This window comes from Lissotriton helveticus, chromosome 4_1, assembly GCF_964261635.1.
Source record: "Lissotriton helveticus chromosome 4_1, aLisHel1.1, whole genome shotgun sequence".
In the NCBI taxonomy this organism is placed as follows: Eukaryota; Metazoa; Chordata; class Amphibia; order Caudata; family Salamandridae; genus Lissotriton; species Lissotriton helveticus.
Genome location: NC_136063.1, coordinates 1,099,493,248 through 1,099,512,421, shown reverse-complemented (window position 1 = coordinate 1,099,512,421; position 19,174 = coordinate 1,099,493,248). Strand labels below are relative to the sequence as shown.

Below are 19,174 nucleotides of genomic sequence, written 5' to 3'. Positions count from 1 at the left end.
ATCTCAACTTTCATTAAATTTCAGCAGATCAAATCTGCAGAAATTAAACAGTGGAAAAACACTTGGTATTTACTGTATCATGTGGATTTTGGTGCATTAAACCCCGAAGTCCTCGAGTTATTCCCCAGCTACTTGTGATAGATGTTATTTTGCACATTTGATAAATAACGCACCTGTGGCTTTGTTATATATCAGGTGCAAAAAATAACACCTAAACTTGTAATCAGGGTCTTAAATTAGAATATAATATTTCAATATTAATGTGTCCTTAATAGAATTGTAAATCTCCTTCATGTAAGCTAGGAATTTTTACATTCGAGTTGTGCAACAATTGCAGACCTGAAAATGTTATGACCAAGAGTTTATGTATATAATTAAAACTGTAAAAAGCAAAACACCAGTTTATAGTGTATACAGAAATCAACTTCTTTCATAAACAGACAAACTTTTTTTAAACTTATTTTATAAAAAGGGATACGCTTTAAAGTGATTCGTAGTCTTACTTTGAAGTGGAGGATAATATTGTGCTAGTTTGCTCAGGATTGAAGTCACTGTAGGTACATCTTTTCCTTGAAGAATTTTTAGAATGTCAGGAGAGAGTCCACCAGGATTTGCAGCCGTTGCTGTACTGGGAGGCATGGTTTGTTGGGTTGACTGCACAGCTGAAAAACAGAAAAGGAAGGAGGCTAAGAAGCTTACAAAGGAGTATTTTAACTTCAGTTGCTATTGACTACTTGTCCTCAACAGAGTTGATCTTTCTTCAAAATGTTTTGTTTACCATTTATATAACAAATCAGAACTAAAAGAATTCTGGAAATCCAGACATGCACTATCTCTGCAGCACAGTAAATAAATCAAAATGGGGAGAAAACCGTACACACACACACACACACACACACACACACACTCACAGGTTACAAGGACGTTATAGTTAGGCTCACATTTTACCCATGCAAAATCATAGAAATTCAACAGTTATACTTATGTTAAGAAACTAAAACTAGTGGCCTAAAGTTACTTAACTGCATGAGTTATAGGTTTTTCAGATTCGCACAACTAGAACTGATGAATTTCTATGGTTTTGTGTTGGTAAAACGTGAACCCAACTATAACGTCCCTGTAACCTTTTGTTTTATTTTATTGAATTTATATATTTTTTTTAACGCAAAGTAACATATAATTGGATCCGGGTATACCTGCAGATCAGAATACTCGTAAATCTGGACCACCCACAGCAACACCCATGGAACGCCCCTTTTTGCCTCAAGAAGTTTTCTTCGATTCACAAGGTGGTGCGACTTTTCCTTTTGGGAATACTGCGCATGGTCATCAAGTTGGCGATCTAATGCAAAGTGTAGTACTCTGCAGCTCTACATGCCAAGAACAGATGCATACTGGTAAATAGCATTTTCCGTTCGAGGCATACGAGCTGCAGATTCTACACTTTGCATCGATTGTGCAGCAGTGTCTCCCCTAGCGGTGGTCACCTGTATCCGTTGCAGTAGTTTGAAAGAGAGGTCTTAGAACAGCTTGGCTTGCACATCAACACAGTAGTGTTTAGTGAAGGTGTGTGTTGTAGACCATGTTGCTGCCTTGCAGATGTCTTCTAGGGGAATGTTCCCTAAGACAGCCATAGAGGCTCCTACTTTGCGTGTGGAATACGCTCTAGGAGGAACTGTTAATGTACGTTTTGCTTTTTGATAGCATATTTGTATACATTTTACAATCCACCTTGCAATTCCAGCTTTAGAGATGGGGTTGCCTTTATCAATTGCCTTGTGTTACGAAAGGATTTGGTCCTATCTATATAATAAAGAAGAGCACTTAACGTCTAGTGTGTGTAGAGCTCTTTCTGCTACAGAGTCGGGGTTTTGGAAAAACACAGGTAACTCTACAAATTGATTTAAATAAAAAAAGAGTAATTACTTTTGGAAGGATTTAGGATTAGTTCTTAAAACCACCTTGTTACGGTGTAATTGTAAGAATGGTTCTTGTATAGTGAAAGCCTGTATCTCTCTCTTAGGAGAGGTAATAGCAATAAGGAAAGCTGTTTTCCATGTGTGGAATTGCAGTTCACATTTTGTAGAGGTTCAAATGGTGGTCCCATGAGCCTTTTAAGAACAACGTTTAGGTTCCACCCTGGAGAGGGTGGCAACCTAGGGGGGAATGATTCTTTTTAATCCTTCCATAAATGCTTTAATAGCTGGCACTCTAAACAGACAGATGTTGTCTATTTTGTAAATATGCTGCAATTGCTGCAAGATGTAGGTGTATAGATGAATATGCCAAGTTACATCTTTGTAAATGTAGAAGGTAGCAAATTATATTTTGTATAGAAGCATCCAGGGGATCAATTTGGTTATTGTTGCAATAAATGGCAAATGTTTTCCATTTAGCAGCATAGCAAGCTCTAGTAGAAGGTCTCCTGGCCTCTTTAATGATGTTCATACAGTCTGGTGGTAGGTTAAGATAACCAAACTCTAAGACTTCAGGAGCCAGATCGCCAGATTCAGTTGATTTGGATCTGGATGTTTCATGTCTCTGCGTTAGAGGGATGGTGTCAGACAAACTAGAGAGTTCTAGCAGTGTGGTGAACCACGATAGGCGTGCCCATGTGGGAGCTATCAGGATCAATTTGAGAGACTGTCTGAGCTTGCGTACTACTAGTGGTAGTGGCGGAAAAGCGAACGCAAATCTGCTTGACCAGTTCATCCATATCGCATTGTCCTTGGACAGCGGGTGTGGAAACCTGCCGGCGAAGGTTGGGCATTTTGCATTTGTGTGTGGCGAACAGATCTATGTCTGGATGACCCCACTTGTGAAAGAATGGTTGAAGAACTTGCGGATGTAGTTACCATTCGTGAAATTGTTGTGTCTGATGACTCAACAGATCTCCTATCTGATTGTGAACTCCTGGAAGGTGTTCTGGTAACAGATATATGTTTTGTGGAAAGGCCCATCTCCAAATGTTTTGTGCAAGCTGGGACAGCTGTAGAGAGTGTGCCGCCGCCCCCCCCCCCTGTTTTTGTATATAGTACATAGCTGTCATCTTGTCCGTCCGGATTACGACAGCTTTGTTTTGTACTTGTAATGTTTTGAGTGCTAAGAATATTGCTAGCAGCTCTAGGTGATTTATATAGCGACCATTGTTGTATGGTCCATTGCCCTGGAGTTGTATGATGTAGGAGATGGGCTCCCCATCCTGTGAGAATGGCGTCTGCTGCGAGTACAATTTGTGGAATAGGTTCGAGGAACGGCCGCCCTTTTGTCAAGTTTTTGGTGTTCCACCCCTGCAGAGAGCGATGTGTGTGACTGTCCATCAACACCAGGTCTGTTAGTTGCCCTTGAACCTGATTCCACTGTTGTGCTAGACATTCCTGCAACGGACGCATTTGCTGTTTTGCATATGGTACAATGAAAATGCAGAACCCATTATGCCTATTAGTCTCATGAAGACTCTGGCTGAGAGAGTGTTGATGCTGGAACTTTATGACTAAGGCTTGAATACTCTGTATCCTTGCTCGATTGGGATACGCTAGAGCTGTAGACGTGTTTATTGTAGCCCCTAAATATTGTTGTACATGAGAGGGCTGTAGGTGCGACTTGGTGTGGTTGATCGTGAACCCTAAGTTGTGCAATGTTTGAATTGTTTGAAGTGTGTGTTGGACACACTGATTGAATGACTTGGCTTTTATGAGCCAATTGTTTAGATAAGGGAAGACATGTATCTGTTGTCTTCTGAGATGTGCTGCTACTACTACTAGGCACTTTGTGAATACTCTTGGTGCAGTTGTTACCCCGAATGGAAGGACTTTGAATTGACAATGCTGTTCTTCTAGTACAACCCTTAGATACTTCCAGTGAGAAGGATGTATAGGAATGTGGAAGTAGGCGTCCTTTAGATCTAGTGTTGTAAGGAAGTCGCCCTGTTGCAGCAATGGGAGCACTTGTTGTAAAGTGTTCATATGAAAATGATCTGATTGTATATGATTGAGGGGCCTGAGGTCGAGAATTGGTCTTAGTGTCCCGTCCTTTTTGGGTATTAGAAAATACAGCGACTAAACCCCTATTCCTTGATGTTGTAAAGGAACTATTTCTATAGCGTCCTTTTGAAGAAGTGATAGGACTTCTTGTTTGAGCAGAGTAGGGTGTTCTACAGACCTTGGACGCTGCCTGGGTGGTATGTGTGGAGGGGTAGCTGTAAGTTCGAAGCAGTAGCCATCCTGGATAATTTGTTTTACCCACCTGTCTGTTGTGATGGAATTCCAGACAGGTAGGAACTGTGTTAATCTACCCCCCACAGGAGTGGAATGCTGTTGGGGGAGCAGAGGGAAGTCACTGTTTTGTGGTGGAAGAGGTTCAATTACTGTTGTTACCCCGACCTCTTCCCTTGTTGTTGTTGCCTCTATAGCCTCCTCTAAAATATCCTTAACTACAGGATGTTTGTGTATTGGAATTTAAGGAAGCTGTATGGTCTGCTCCAGTTTGCTTGGAGCCTCCTCTATAGAAGGAGCGACGCAAGGAGCCTCTGTATCTTTTTTCATTTTCTCAAGTGCTGTGTCTACCTCTGGTGCAAACAATTGATGTTGGTTAAATGGCTGATTTAAGTAGTTTGCACTTCCTGCTTAAATCCTGAAATGCGTAGCCACGCATGACGTCTAAGTAGTACACTAGTGTTTACAGCTCTAGATGCAGTATCTGCTACATCAAGTGCACACTTGATAGAGGCATTTGAAATTAACTTGCCTTCTTGTATAAGGTCGTTTGCTTGCGCCTTATATTGGTCAGGTAGATGTTGAAGTGGTGTTTCTAACTGGTTATAATGAGCCCTGTCGTATCTTGCAAGGAGGCTTGTGTGTTAGCTATATGCCATGTATTGGTAGCTTGTGCAGCTATTCCCTTGCCTGAAGCATCTATCACCTTAGATTCTTTATCAGGTGGAGGAGTTTCACCCGACGTCTGTGAGTTTGCCCTTTTTCTAGCATTGGAGACAACTAGTGAATCTAAGGGTAGTTGTCCCTTAATGTAGGCTGGATCCCAGGAGCAGGCCTGTACTTTTTTCAATTCTAGGGTTTAGGATCCTAGCACGTGCAGGATCTTTAAATACCTCTGGAGCATGTTTGATGACCCCTTTAATCATAGGAAGAATTTGAACAGACCTTTAAAATCTTCCTCTGCCTCATCTGAATGCATGGTGACCCCATGGTAAATGGCAGCCCTGTTCAGCTAGTGCCCAAAACTAATATTATCTTCTGGGGGAGAAGGCTTTGATGGCTATGACTGTGGGTCAGGAATAACTGGCACATCTTGTGGGTTTGGGTACTCTGGATCATCAATAGGGTATGGGAAAGGATCATCTGGGTCTACCCCTCCCCCTAGACTATACTCATCATCATTTTGAGGTGAATGTGAAGAATGAAGAGGAGTGTGTTCTGGAGAAATTTGAGGTGAAATGTTAGGGGGAACAGAAGATGAAGGAGAAGGAGGTATAGGAGAAGAAGGGTGCATAGGAGATGTAGCAGAGTCGTTCTTGACAGGCACCGCAGGTGCTATGTCTAATTTCCTCTTCCTGTGTGGTGTAGTGGTCACATGACCCGTCTGTGTCAATGTAGATCTTTTGTAGAGGATCAGGTTGGAAAAGGTCTTCTCCTTGCGGAACCTTTGTCGACGCACATTTTTTCGGTTCCGGGCGTGGTTGCTGCTTGTCTTTAGCCTTAGGAGTAATTACTGTGTCCTTTGGCGTATATTTCGGCACCGAAGGTGTTGTTTTTGGCGTCGTAGGCTGTTTTGAGGGCTTGAGCACATCGGAATCAGGCCTTGTAGGTTTAGGTACCGAAGATGATGGCTTCGGAGTGGAAGCTGGTGTCGTCGGCTTCGAGGCATCAGACGCTGGCTTCATCAGTTTGTCTTTTGAAGTCGATGGTTTTGGAGCCGAGGGAGGTGGTGGGATCGGCACGTGTGGCTTGCTCGGTAAGGAGCTACCGGAAGGCTTGAGTATTTTCTTTGGAGCCGGGCTCGATGGCGGGGCTTTTGAAGTGGTTATTCGGTCGCGACTGGGCCCAGGAGGTTGAGTGTTGACCTTTGCCTTCGATTGGGTGCTGGGTATGGGGCAGGGGCAGTAGTACTCACGCATTGACCTGATGGTATGGAGTCATCTGAATCGCCTGCCTCTGATACGACGATTTAGAGATCGTCTGCATCTTCTTCGGGAACGAGTGGAACCTCTTCGTCGAAGATATCCAACGGTTTCGGAGCTGATCTCTGCATGTCGTGTCGACGGGCCCTCCAATCTCGAATGGTTTTCTTGGATCGAAAGGACACGCAGGCTGTACAGCTGGATTCGTCGTGTTCTGGCGATAAGCACAGGTTACAGACCTCGTGGTGGTCATTGCGTAGAAACTTTGCTCCACACTTGGGGCATCTTTTAAATGGCGTCCTTTCCATGAGGTGTAGGCCTCACGCCGTGGATAGGTCCAACAGCCCACATCGAGCTGATGGAGTCGAGATGCTGTTTGTCGATATTGAAAGTAGTTAGGTGAAGTTTGTACAAGTTTGTACGCGTTGAAGTACTTGAAAAGTAGATTCATAACTGGAGCGGAAAAATATCATCCGAACCCAGTGGCGAAAAAAAACAATCTAAGGATGGAGTCGATGCCCATGCGCACAATCGTCCAAGGGAGAAGTCACTTATCTCGTGACTACAAAAGACTTCTTCCAAGACGACAACAACATACAATCATCCGAGCCCAACACCAGGTGGCGATCTAATGCAAAGTGTAGAATCTGCAGCTCATATGCCTCGAACATACAGGTTAGCCCAAGGTCATTTTATGGCAGAAAAGTCCTAAACACCCCACCCAATGCCATTAGACTGTTAAACAAGGAATTTGCATTCAGTAATGTTCTTCCTGGTAGATACTCCTCCTGCCACAGGGTCAGTGTGGCAGGTGGCATAGTGTTGCTATGGGGGGAGACTGTACTGCCCCAGAAAGACGGAGTGGAGCTGCATATAAGTGTCACACGTGTACGGTGATGTCAGTTTCTCAATCATTTTCCTTTTGCGCCTGTAGGCACACAGCTCTTCAAACAAATTGTAGGTAGTGTGCAGATTTCTAACTTGGGGCCATAAGGAGTCGACTTTACTGAAAGGGTAGGAGGGCTGTGAGCTTGTGTCCGATAGAAAGAACATTACTGAAGGTAAGCATGTTGCTCTTGTGATGGATGCTTTAACTGCAGATTCCTCACTTTTAGAAAAGATACCACAGTAGTACCTCCAGTACGGTTAAGCGTTGGAAGAGTGGACAGATCAGAAAGTCTTCAAGGATTGAGCGAACATAGAGGCTGTGAGAAGTTGGCCTGATATGCAGTGCTCACTATTCTAGTGATCACTATGTATCAGTCCAAACAACCCTTATTGATGTTTGGTTGTAAGTCAACCTGATAGACCAGCTATCCTAGTAGCATGGACATGTGCAGTCTTTAGGCTAGACTCTAGAGGGCGTGTTAAGCCAGCTGTTTTACCATCACATTTACCCCTTGAACACCAAGTGAAAGGACACCACACAAGTTGTTATGAAAATAAAAGGATATTTATTTATAACAAGTCTACCCTGATCTCTTTATGAGTCAGGGAGCTAAGCACATAACAAAACTCTTATGAAAATACTTAAAGTCGCACAATTTACACACATGCCCGAGGGGCACGAAAAACCATATACACAAGAAGTGGAACGCGAAATTACTAGCAGGTAAGTACTACTCTCATAGACTTTAGAAACGCTAGGCCTACAATGCTGAACCCTTAGATTAGAAGCAGGAGGCCTAGGGACGTCGTGTGCAGAGTGGGAATTCTCACGCGTAAGGCGGGAAAAAGTCTATGGAGGCTAGTAAAAGCAAAGTTAGTGTTCTCGGGCGAACAAAGGATCCTGACACTTAGATAGTTAGACTATGCTGGAGCACCAAAATGCTCAGGTTACCTAGCCCAGGGGCTGCGGCTGCATAGGGCTGAAAAGACGTCGGAGATCCTCGTTGCAGTCTATGGAGCCTGAAGAAGTTGCTGGCAGGCGACCAGTGAAGAAGTTTGTGGTGATCCAAGCCAAGACCTGTAAGCAGAGGGGCTCAAGTTCTGATTAGGTGGGCACCAGGATGGCACCGGACGAAGTCACCTCGACCAGGTGAGTGGGCGACGCTGGGCTCTGCAGTCTCTCGGACCAGGAGGCGTTGTCGGCGACCAGGATGGAGGGGCAAGCTGTCCCACGAAGGTATCTGCTGTCGACGTCGCTGGACCCAGGATTGGGGCAACAACTCTTGGCAAATGCAAGCCCACCCGGTGGACTCAAAATGGCGTCTGGAGTGGACCAGGAGGGTCCGGGGTGCTCCTCTGTTGGAGGGGAGCAAGGGCCAGTCTGGAGCAACCAGACCAGCGGTGTTTGTCGTCGTAGTTCGTCGTCAGAAGGGCCACTAGCCAACGGGCAAGTGACCTGGACAACGCGGTGAGCAGCAAAGAGCTGAAGGGCCCCACGCAGATCTCGTGGATGCAAGGGGGCTGGACTTCGGTGCTGGAGCTGCTCAGGGTTGGGGCTTCTCGGACCCCAAAGCACTCACGTGAGGATCCCTCAGTAGTCGTGCTGGGCAAGCGTCGTGCAGTCTTGAAGATGGCCGGTCCCTCGAGGTCTCGTCACACCCACGGATCTCAGCTGGGCTGATGATGTAGGTAGAGGTGCCAGTGAAGCCGGTTCTCGTCGAGCTGGGCAGTCTTGATCCGGAGGAGAGACTTACAGCAGACCGCGATGCTTGGATGGTGCCTGCTGCTGCAGGGTGACTACTCCTTAGCCACAAGGGAGAAATCTTAGGAAGAGTCTTGAGTTCCTTTCGTAGAAAGTCGGTTCAGGATTCAAAGATGATCTAATTTGGAAGGGGGCCTGCTCCTACCTTTATCCTGCAAAAGGGGGCTGGCACGCGACTAAGTCCTGCCTTATGGGTGGGACTAGGAGGGGGGTGGTTACACCCCTCTCCCCAGCCGGACTTCCCCCAGCTCAGGGGCTGGTGTGCCCCTGGAACTGGTTCAGACCGGCCTATGCATAGTGAGCACCGGGGTGCCACTTGCAGTCACCTTCCTCTATAGCCCTGCCTACCTGGGATACACAAAATCCTGTCTGGGACGGTGCTGGCACCGCCCCTGGCAGGAAACCCTTTGTCCTTGCCTCCCGCGCTGGAAGGACTCCCAGTAGCAGGAGGGCAGACTTGTGTCTCGGTGGCAGCATCCATCTTGTGGAGCTGAGGCTATGTTCGACTTTAACCGGGGTTACAGGTTACCAACATGTCTTCTCCCTCTAGAGGGGTGGAATGCTACCCCCGTCGCCAGAACTGGCGAGGGGGTAGTATTCCAAAGCGTATGACACCTTCCACGACATGTTTGGATAATGTCAGACCAAAGTTACCATAACCGCGAGGATTATAAGGCACTTAAGAGTATATGGTCTGACGCTATCATGAAAACGGCTAAGGGATAGATCCCGAAAGCCGCAGACAGGCTCAGCTCATGCCAGAGCACCATCTCACACGATTCCAAGCACTCTGCCTTCAGGATTGTTAAGGCCTGCCATAGGAGTGACTGATAGGAGATCTGTGTGTCCATTTAGGTTTAGATATAGGTATACTATATCTAAAGCAAAGGGTGATTACACCACCTTGCTCCCAGCTGTCAAGCAGCCAGTTGTGTCTGTTTAGTTAGTCAGCCCAGGGGTGGCATAATACATGCTGCAGCCCCTGGGAGACTTCTGGGTGCACCTCAGCCCTGGGTACAGGGACTCCGAGAAGCCCAGTGCCAATCAGATATGTACCTAGGGTACATGGAATCCATTTTAGCAGAGAGCGCAGTGGGCTTGGGGTCCTGAATAGCAGGGCCCCAGGTCAACTACGTCAGAAAACCAGCAAAACACCAGGCAAAAAGTTGGGGGTAACCATAGTCAGGGATCTACCTTCCTACAGAGGCCTCTTGCCATAACTGTCAAGAGAGTAGTTCTTTGCGAGCTGCAGCCTGGCAGATGTCTAGCACACTGACACCCCCACTCAGCAATGGTGTCTTAGCAGCTTTGACCCTGGTGAAATGAGCCAACTGTCCATCAAGGGTTGCTTTACGTCCAGCAAATTTGAAATGTTGATGCAAAAGACCAATGCACCTAGACAGAGTAATTTTACATTCTCTTCACTTTCTTTGCTACAGAGAAATGAATATGCTACTTACCAGTATGCATCTGTTCTTGGCATGTAGGGCTGCTGACATTCATATCTATAGCATAGATCGCCGCCTAGTGTTGGGTCCGGATGATTGCACATTGTCCTGGAAGAGTCTTCGAAGTATCACGAGATAGGTGGCTCCTCCCCTGGACTACAGTGCGCATGGGCATCGACTCCATCCCCAGATTGTTTTTAGCCATTGTGGCAAAGATGGTGTAATAGTGTAAGCGATGGCCATGCTCAATATTGAATGCAAGAAAAGTCTGCAGCCGCTACGGGCGCCGGGGAGGAGGGCGGGCGATATGAATGTCAGCAGCCCTACATGCCAAGAACAGATGCATACTGGTAAGTAGCATATTCAGTTCGAGGCATGTGGGCTGCTGAATTCATATCTATAGCATAGAATACATAGCAGTCCCTCCATTAACGGCGGCCGCCCGTGCCAGCTGCAGAAGTCTGAAAAAGTGTTTTAAGAACAGCCTGTCGTACAGCTGCCTGCTGTTTGGAATGCACATCTACACAGTAATGTTTGGTAAAGGTATGTGGTGTAGACCATGTGGCTGCTCTACAAATGTCTTCCAAAGGAATATTACCTAGGAATGCCATGGAGGCCCCCAACTTGCGTGGGGAGTGTGCTCTGGGGGGGACGGTTAAAGTGCGCTTAGCTTTCTGATAGCAAATCTGAATACATTTAACGATCCACCTGGGAATTCCTGCTTTGGAAATGGTGTTGCCTTTGTGCTGGGCTGAGAAGGCAACAAAGAGTTGTTGTGTGTTTCTGAAATGTTTGGTTCTGTCAATAACGCCCTTTTGACATCAAGCGTGTGGAGCATTCTTTCCGCCACAGTTTCAGGGTTTGGAAAGAACGCGGGCAGTTCTATGGTTTGATTGACATGAAGCTGCGACACCACCTTAGGAAGAAACTTGGGGTTAGTGCGCAGCACCACCCTGTTTGAATGAATTTGTATAAACGGCTCTTGTATTGTGAGCGCCTGTAGCTCACTAACACGTCTCAGAGACGTGATGGCAATGAGGAAAGCCACTTTCCATGTCAAGAACTGAATCTCACATGAATGTAGAGGCTCAAACGGGGGACCCATCAATCTGGTGAGGACCACATTGAGGTTCCACACAGGAGCCGGTGGGGTCCTGGGAGGGATGACCCGCTTCAGCCCTTCTAGGAATGCTTTAATGGCAGGCACCCTGAAAACAGAGAGATGCTGCCTGTTCTGGAGATAAGCCGCTATGGCGGATAAGTGTATCCGAATGGAAGCATATGCTAGATTGCATTTGTAAAGATGTAACAAATAGCAGATGATATTAGGAATGGATGCATCTAGCGGGTTGATATTGTGTTCTGTACAGTAAATGGCAAACCGCTTCCATTTTGCCGCATAGCAAGCTCTGGTAGTGGGCTTTCTTGCCTCCCGGATGATGTCCATGCATTCAGGAGGCAAATTAAGGTAGCCAAACTCTAAGACCTCAGGAGCCAGATCGCCAGATTGAGCTGTTGCGGATCTAGATGCTGAATGTCGCCATGGTTCAGCGTCAAAAGCCTTGGTGTGAGGTGCAGCCTTTGATGCGGTACCACGGAGAGTTCTAGAAACGTGGTGTACCATGGTTGGCGTGCCCACGTTGGAGCAACCAGGGTGAGCGTCATCGAGTGTTGCTTTAGCTTTCTTGCCACCAGCGGAATGAGAGGTGCTGGGGGAAAAGCGTACGCAAATCTGCCTGACCAGTTCATCCATATCGCATTGCCCTGCGACTGTGGATGAGGGAACCTGGCGGCAAAGCTTTGGCATTTTGCGTTTTCCCTTGTGGCAAACAGGTCTATCTCTGGATGACCCCACTGCTGGAAGTACGGGCGGAGTACAGATGGATGTAACTCCCACTCGTGCATCTGGTGGCTGGACCTGCTGAGCAGATCCGCCATCTGATTGTCCTTGCCCGGGAGGTGTTCCGCCATGAGGAAGATGTTCCTCTGAATGGCCCACTTCCACATGCTCTGAGCCAGATGAGACAACTGTGGAGAGTGCGTACCTCCATGCTTCTGGATGTAGTACATGGCTGTCATGTTGTCCGTCCGGATCAACACGACTTTGTTGCACAGATGTACCTTGAAGGACTTGATTGCCATGAAGATTGCCACCAGTTCTAGGTAGTTGATGTGCATCTTCTTTTGCTGCGTCGTCCATAGTCCTTGCACCGTGTAGTGGAGCACATGAGCTCCCCATCCCTGGAGGGATGCGTCCGTCGTCAGGATAATCTGTGGCACAGGCTCTTGGAACGGTCGGCCCTTGCAAAGGTTGTGTGGATTCCACCAATGCAGAGAGTTGTATGCCCGACCGGTCACCAACACTAGGTCTTTTACCTGTCCTTGAGCCTGAGTCCACTGATGCGCCAAGCATTCTTGGAGTGGACGCATATGCAACCGTGCGTGCGGGACTATGAAGATGCAGGAGGCCATCATGCCTATCAACTGCATGAACACTCTCGCTGGTAGTGAGTGTTGCGGTCTGAACCTCTGGATTAGCGACTGGATGTTGTCGATCCTCGCCGGGTTTGGCTGAGCCGTGGCTGCTAGAGTATTTATTGTCGCGCCCAAATATTGCCGCACATGGGCTGGCTGAAGGTGCGACTTTGGATAGTTTAGTGAAAACCCCAGACTGTGAAGGAGGTGAATGGTGTGGGACATGTCTGCGGCGCACTGTTGGGCCGACTTGGCTTGAACCAGCCAGTCGTCCAGATAAGGGTAGACATGTATGCTCTGTCTCCTGAGGTGCGCCGCTACTGTCGCCTGAGGTGCGCCGCTACTGTCGCCAGACATTTTGTGAACACTCTGGGGGCAGTGGTCACTCCGAAAGGGAGGACCTTGAACTGGAAATGCCGGTTTTGGATGGTGAACCTGAGGTATTTCCTGTGGGATGGATGGAGTGGTATGTGAAAATAAGCATCCTTGAGGTCCAAGGTTGCGAGGAAGTCTCCCTGGTTTAACAATGGAAGAACCTGCTGCAGTGTGAACATGTGGAAGTGTTCTGAAAGAATGTACTGGTTCAGGGGGCGTAGGTCCAGAATCAGTCTGAGTGAGCCGTCCTTCTTTGGGATTAAGAAGTACAGGGAATAAACCCCTGTGCCTTCTTCCTCCACTGGCACGAGCTCGATTGCGCCTTTTTGCAGCATCACAAGAACCTCTTGCTGCAATAAGTGCAAGTGCTCTGCTGACATAGGACGTGGTCTTGGGGGTATGTTTGGTGGAGTGGATGTCGGCTCCAAACAATAGCCGAATTGGATAAGTTTCCTGAATCACCTGTCTGTGGTGATGGACTTCCAGACCGGCAGAAACTGTTGGAGTCTCCCCCCGACAGGTGTTGGATGGTCGGGGGGCAGTGACAGAGAGTCACTGTTTGTTTGTGGCAGAGGAACGTGAACTGTTGTTGCCTCTGCCTCTACCCTTGGCACTGTTTCCTCTATATCCACCTCTGCCCTGCTTGGTGTACGAGGATTGTGCACCACTTTTATTGAATGGCGTCTGCTGCGGCATGTGGCCTCTGTTAACACCTCGACTGCCTGAGCGACGAAAAGTGTTCCCTCTAAATTGCTGTGACTGGAGAGCACCCATGGATTTGGCAGTCTCAGTATCTTTTTTGATCTTTTCCAGGGAGGTGTCCACCTCTGGACCAAATAACCTGTCTGGGTTAACCGGCTGGTTGAGGATAGTAGTCTGTATTTCTGGCTTGAACCCTGAGATGCGGAGCCATGCCTGATGCCTCAACATCACACTAGTATTGATTGCTCTCGCTGCCGCGTCCGCAACGTCCAGCGCACACTTTATAGCAGCGTTGGAGATGAGCTTTCCCTCCTGGATAAGCATTTCAGCTCCCTCTTTAAACTGGTCTGGAAGGTGTTGCAACAGCTGCTCTAGGGTGTCATAGTGTGCCCTATCGTATCTGGCCAACAGTGCCTGCGTGTTTGAGATGCGCCAGATGTTGGCCGCTTGAGCTGCTACTCTCTTCCCCGATGCCTCCAGCACTTTTGACTCTGTCTGGGGGAGGAGCTTCACCCGTGGTTTGGGAGTTTGCCCTCTTGCGGGCATTAGAGACCACCAAAGAGTCCAGAGGCAACTGGCCCCTAATGTAGGTTGGGTCGCCAGGTGCCGGTCTGTATTTTTTCTCTATCCTAGGGTTGACAACCCTTGATCTCGTGGGTTCCTTGAAAATGTCCGCTGCATGCTTAAGGACCCCTTTGAGCATCGGAAGAGTCTTGACAGTTTTTTCAGCAGTGGAGAAAGTGTCAAAAAGGAAGTCAACCTCCAAAGGGTCAGCATGCATCTCCACTTTATGGTTTGTAGCTGCCCTTTCAATTAAGGCATTAAATGCCGCAGAATCTTCAGTGGGAGACGTTTTAACGTTATAAATCTGAGGGTCATGGACTGTTTGCTGGTCCTGATCACCTGTGTCCATCCATGAGTCCTGTTGCTCATCAGGCTCTGTGTGCGCAGGAAAGTTGTACTCCTCATCCTGCTCCCCTTCACCTCCATCAGAGTAAGTGGGTGAAGGTGTTGCACTCCTCCCAGACTGTGGAAGAATCTGTTCAACCAGTACTGGTGTGTCTGGCGCAGGCTTTTTGCGCTTTAGAGGAATTGTAAATGACTGCAGAGGCTGTGATGTTATTTTCCTCTTGTAAAGCGTGAGCTTCCCGGTGTCGGCATCGATGAAATGCTCCGACCCTTCTTCCAATAAAGGTTGTCGATGACAAACTCCCACCTGGGCGAGTTGGCTTCGACCCTTCGGAGTCTTTGGGCACCGACCGTGGTGCGAAGGCCTTCGGTGCCACCTTAGGCGGTAACGTGTAGAGGATCGGCATGGAAGTCTTCGGCGGGTCAGACTGCTTCGGTGCGGAAGGCGTTTCCGGTTCCGATGCTGAAGCCTTCTCCCTAATCCGCTTGAGGGAGTCCGAGACCTGCTTCGTAAAGGAAGCGGACGGTTTCGTCGACCCGGCCGACGACCTTGGGCCGCCCCCAGGGGAAGACCCGAGCGTCGACGACTGTTGTTTGTCTGTTCGAGGCGCAGGAGGATCCGTGACCGGTGCGCTTCGATCTCTGGCCACGGCCGCAGACGTCGACGGCTTCGGGACGGCCGCCTTGACTCTTGGCGTCGCGATCCCAGACTTCGGCTTGGCGCCCTTGGGTGACTTCGTCTCGACGGGCCCTTTGCTTTTCGGCTCGACAGACTCGCCTGATGTAGGCTCGACAGCCTTCTTCGGCACGCCCGCCTTGCTTGACACCGACTCGACGGCCTTCTTCGAGCTCGGCTCCTTGACCACCTTTGGCACCTTTGCCTGGTCGACGGCCTTCTTCGGCTTCGAGGCCTCCGACGACGACGGCGTCTATGTTGGAGCAGACGGTTTCGTTTTCGATGGCGCCTCGGCCATCTTTGTTTTCGTCGACACCGATGGTTTCAGTTTCGATTTTGGTAATGGCGGCTCCGCTGAGGTGTCCGTAGCCAGGCCGGAAGGCGGGGCCGTGGATTTTGGTGTAAGGTCTTGGATAAGGCTGTGTGGCGATCCCGCGACCTGAGCCTTTGTAAGAGTACGAACAGGGCATAGCTCATCCTCCGAGCTATCTTCCATGGCCCCATATGCTTCGTCGTCGTCCCCTACCTCCTCGACGACTTCCTCCAGGTCTTGGCCTTCGACGTCCGCTTCGTAGTCGGACTCAACCACCGCCGGAGGTGAAATTTGCAGTTGAAGTTCTTGGTCGTCTGCTTCCGCGTCGTCAAATATGTCCACCGGTGCTGGAGCCGATCGCTGGGCCTCGAGGCGCGCCACGCGCCGCATCTTGATCGTTTTCTTCGATCGAAATCTGGAACAGGCCATACAGTCGGCCTCGTTGTGGTCCGGCGACAGGCACTTGTTGCACACAGGATGGACGTCAATGTGTGGGTACTTGGAACCACACACGGGACACTTCTTGAACGGGCTCCGTTCCATGTCGTCTCGTCGAGGGTCTTGCTGCGTTGACTGGGCCTCGAACACCTAAGAGTCACTCGACTCCCTGGAAATCCAACTCGACGAGTTGGAGTACAGTCGGGACCGAACGCAAACAATACCGACGGTTCAGAGAAGGCCTTTTGGCCTTAAGAAAAGCCTATAACGATTCCGAACAGGAGTTGTCGAAATCACATCCGAACCCAATGGCGGAAAAAAACAATCTGGGGATGGAGTCGATGCCCATGCGCACTGTAGTCCAGGGGAGGAGCCACCTATCTCGTGATACTTCGAAGACTCTTCCAGGACAACAATGTGCAATCATCCGGACCCAACATTAGGCGGCGATCTATGCTATAGATATGAATTCAGCAGCCCACATGCCTCGAACATTAGAACGCTGATCATCCAGACAATGGTATTTTGTGCAGTCAGATTAGACGTTCAAAGCCCTTTAGGGTTGAATAGATGCAGCCTCTCCTAAACCAATTGACCAACTTGAAAAAGGTGAGGGCACTGAGGATAACTGTTTTGAGCAGCAGTAGCTGCAGTGAGCAGCTCGGCATCAGCTGAAAAGATGTACACATAATAAATGACAACACCAAGCTCAAGTCCCAAATAGCTTCGGGGGAAACATGCGAGTTAGACCTTTGATGAAAAGTATCACAACAGGTGATCCAATCCGGCAAACACAATATGGCTAGAAGGGCAAACAGATGACCCTTAACAGTGCCAATGCCCACAGCAAGACATTGATTGGCCAACGACATTAAAAACACCTGAAAGTTTGCCCTGCAGTGAGTCAGTAGGACGAGCACCACATCAAGCAACATATTTCTCCCAGCATAGAGGGAGTTTGTTGAAGGACGCTGGGATGCCACATTTTACACATTTAGCTGCTGCTGTTCAATCTTCATGCATGGAGGGGTATGATCTAGATTTTCAGGTACTTGCTTGACCCTCCACTGTTGTAAGAGGAGGTCCTCCCTAAGTGGCAACCAGGTCGAAGGACAAATGCTCAGGATCTCTGGTTACTGTACACTTCTGACTCACAATGGGTGTTTAAGATGGCGCTGGCATGGTCTATCCTGATGTTCCTCAGAACTTGAGAAAGGAGAGGTAGTGGCAGAAATGCTTATGGAGGTCTTGAATTCTACCTTCGAAAGAATACATCTCCTAATGACTTTCTTTGAGGAAATTCTAGTGCCCCGGAGATGTGACATGAAGCAGTCCTATCTGTCAGGAACAAATCATGCTAAGGCATACCACAATGAAGAAATACAACTTGCCCCACCTCTAGATGCAGACTCCACTTGTGGTCATCAGACATCTGCTCAGGCATTCTGGGATCCTGGCAAATGGTTCGCAACCAGAAAGTTATTCAGGTGATCCAGGCATCTCTAGAAACAGTGTTTCCATGCATGCTATCTGCCTGGCTTGTTACAATATCTCACAGCAGTTGTGTTGCAAGGGAGGACCCACACCAGACTCCCTTGATGGATGGGAGGAAGACTTTCAGAGCAAGGTAGGTTCCTCAGGGCTTCAGATGATTTATGTCGACCTTGCTCTCTGCAGGAGACCACTGGCCTGTACTCTCCACCTCCCCCAGGCGAACCCCAAACCCAGCAGTGACCCTTCAGCCACAATCGAGGCGTCTGCATGGGGCAGGGAGAACGGTGTGCTGCAGGTCAGATTACTGCTCGTCATCCATCACTGAAGATCCTGTATTATCTCCGGTGCAATACAAATGAAGTCTGAATGGCACCACTGATGTGTAGCCAACGGGAACCTGAAATTCCACATCTAGATCTGCATATGCCACTTGGAAATTCAAGAAGCTTCAAGCTATTTTAACTAAGGCCCAGGATTCAGCCTGAAACAGCGGGATCACATCTTGAGTCACACAGATATGCTGCTGCCACAGAATGTTCTAGCAAGCAACAGTGTCTAGGACAACCCCAGTGAAGGGAAGCCTCTGTGAGAGAAGCAGATGGGCATTCGGCTCACCAATGTCATATCAGGAGACAGGCCGCTGTCTGAGGAGAGCTAGGACTGACAGTGGGCAGCCTGACTTCAGCAGCCAGTCATCAAGGTATGGAAACTATTGCATCCCAAACCTCCAAAAGGTGGGCAACAACTAACAGCAAGGTAATGCTGAAGTTGAGTATGTCAAATTAGAAGTGTTCTGACCCTACTGTACACTGCAAATAACACCTATGGGACAGGAAGACTAGTATATGAAATTAAGCGGACTACAAGCCTGGGGGGAGACCATTCAGACATCCGAGTTCAGAGCTGCACCAATCTGAGAAAAGGAGTTTAATATTTGTCTTTCCTTAGAAAGGATTTTACTGGACAGAAGTCCAGTATGGATTAGTTACTTACCTGTAATCCTAGTTCTCTTCCAGGGGTATCCTCATCAAAGTCATAAGCATTAGAATATTCCCGCCCATGCGCGGGACCCCGGGAACACTATTATATGTGCCCCACATATATATATATAACCATATATATATACATATATATATATATATATATATATATATATAAAAATAAGCAATTGCAGCCTAATAAACACTAGAACAGAATCATGCTGTAAATAATTTCCACCATACATGAATAAAAAGCATTAGAAACATGAGAAACAACAACAAAGTTTGTTTAGAAACTGTTTTAATGCTCAGAAAGCAGTAGAATTTCTCATAAAACACTGAAAGCATAGAAAGCTCCCAGGCTGCATTGCAAATACACAGTCTAAAAAGACTGAAAAGCTAATCTGTAGCTGTATAGCAATAAACTGACACTGTGCCTTTAAGGCACTCCTGACCCCCAGCTTCCCATCATGCCTCAGGGGTGACAGTTAGGTCAGTTGTTCTTTGCGGAGACTGAATAAACCATGGAACAAAAAGGTTACCAATATCTCCAAAGTATAATAGCCCTTTGTCCGGGG

General features: G+C 48.0%; 1 protein-coding gene across 2 annotated transcripts in view; it reads right to left on the bottom strand.

Annotated features, from left to right (window-relative positions):
* Positions 1 to 19,174, bottom strand: part of LOC144829004 (uncharacterized) — a 391,507-nt gene that overhangs the window by 26,490 nt on the left and 345,843 nt on the right. For both annotated transcript variants that reach the window (XM_078687693.1, XM_078687694.1), the window contains exon 14: positions 504 to 662. In XM_078687693.1, the coding sequence (XP_078543819.1) occupies positions 504 to 662 (159 nt within the window). The remainder of the gene's footprint in view (positions 1 to 503; positions 663 to 19,174) is intronic.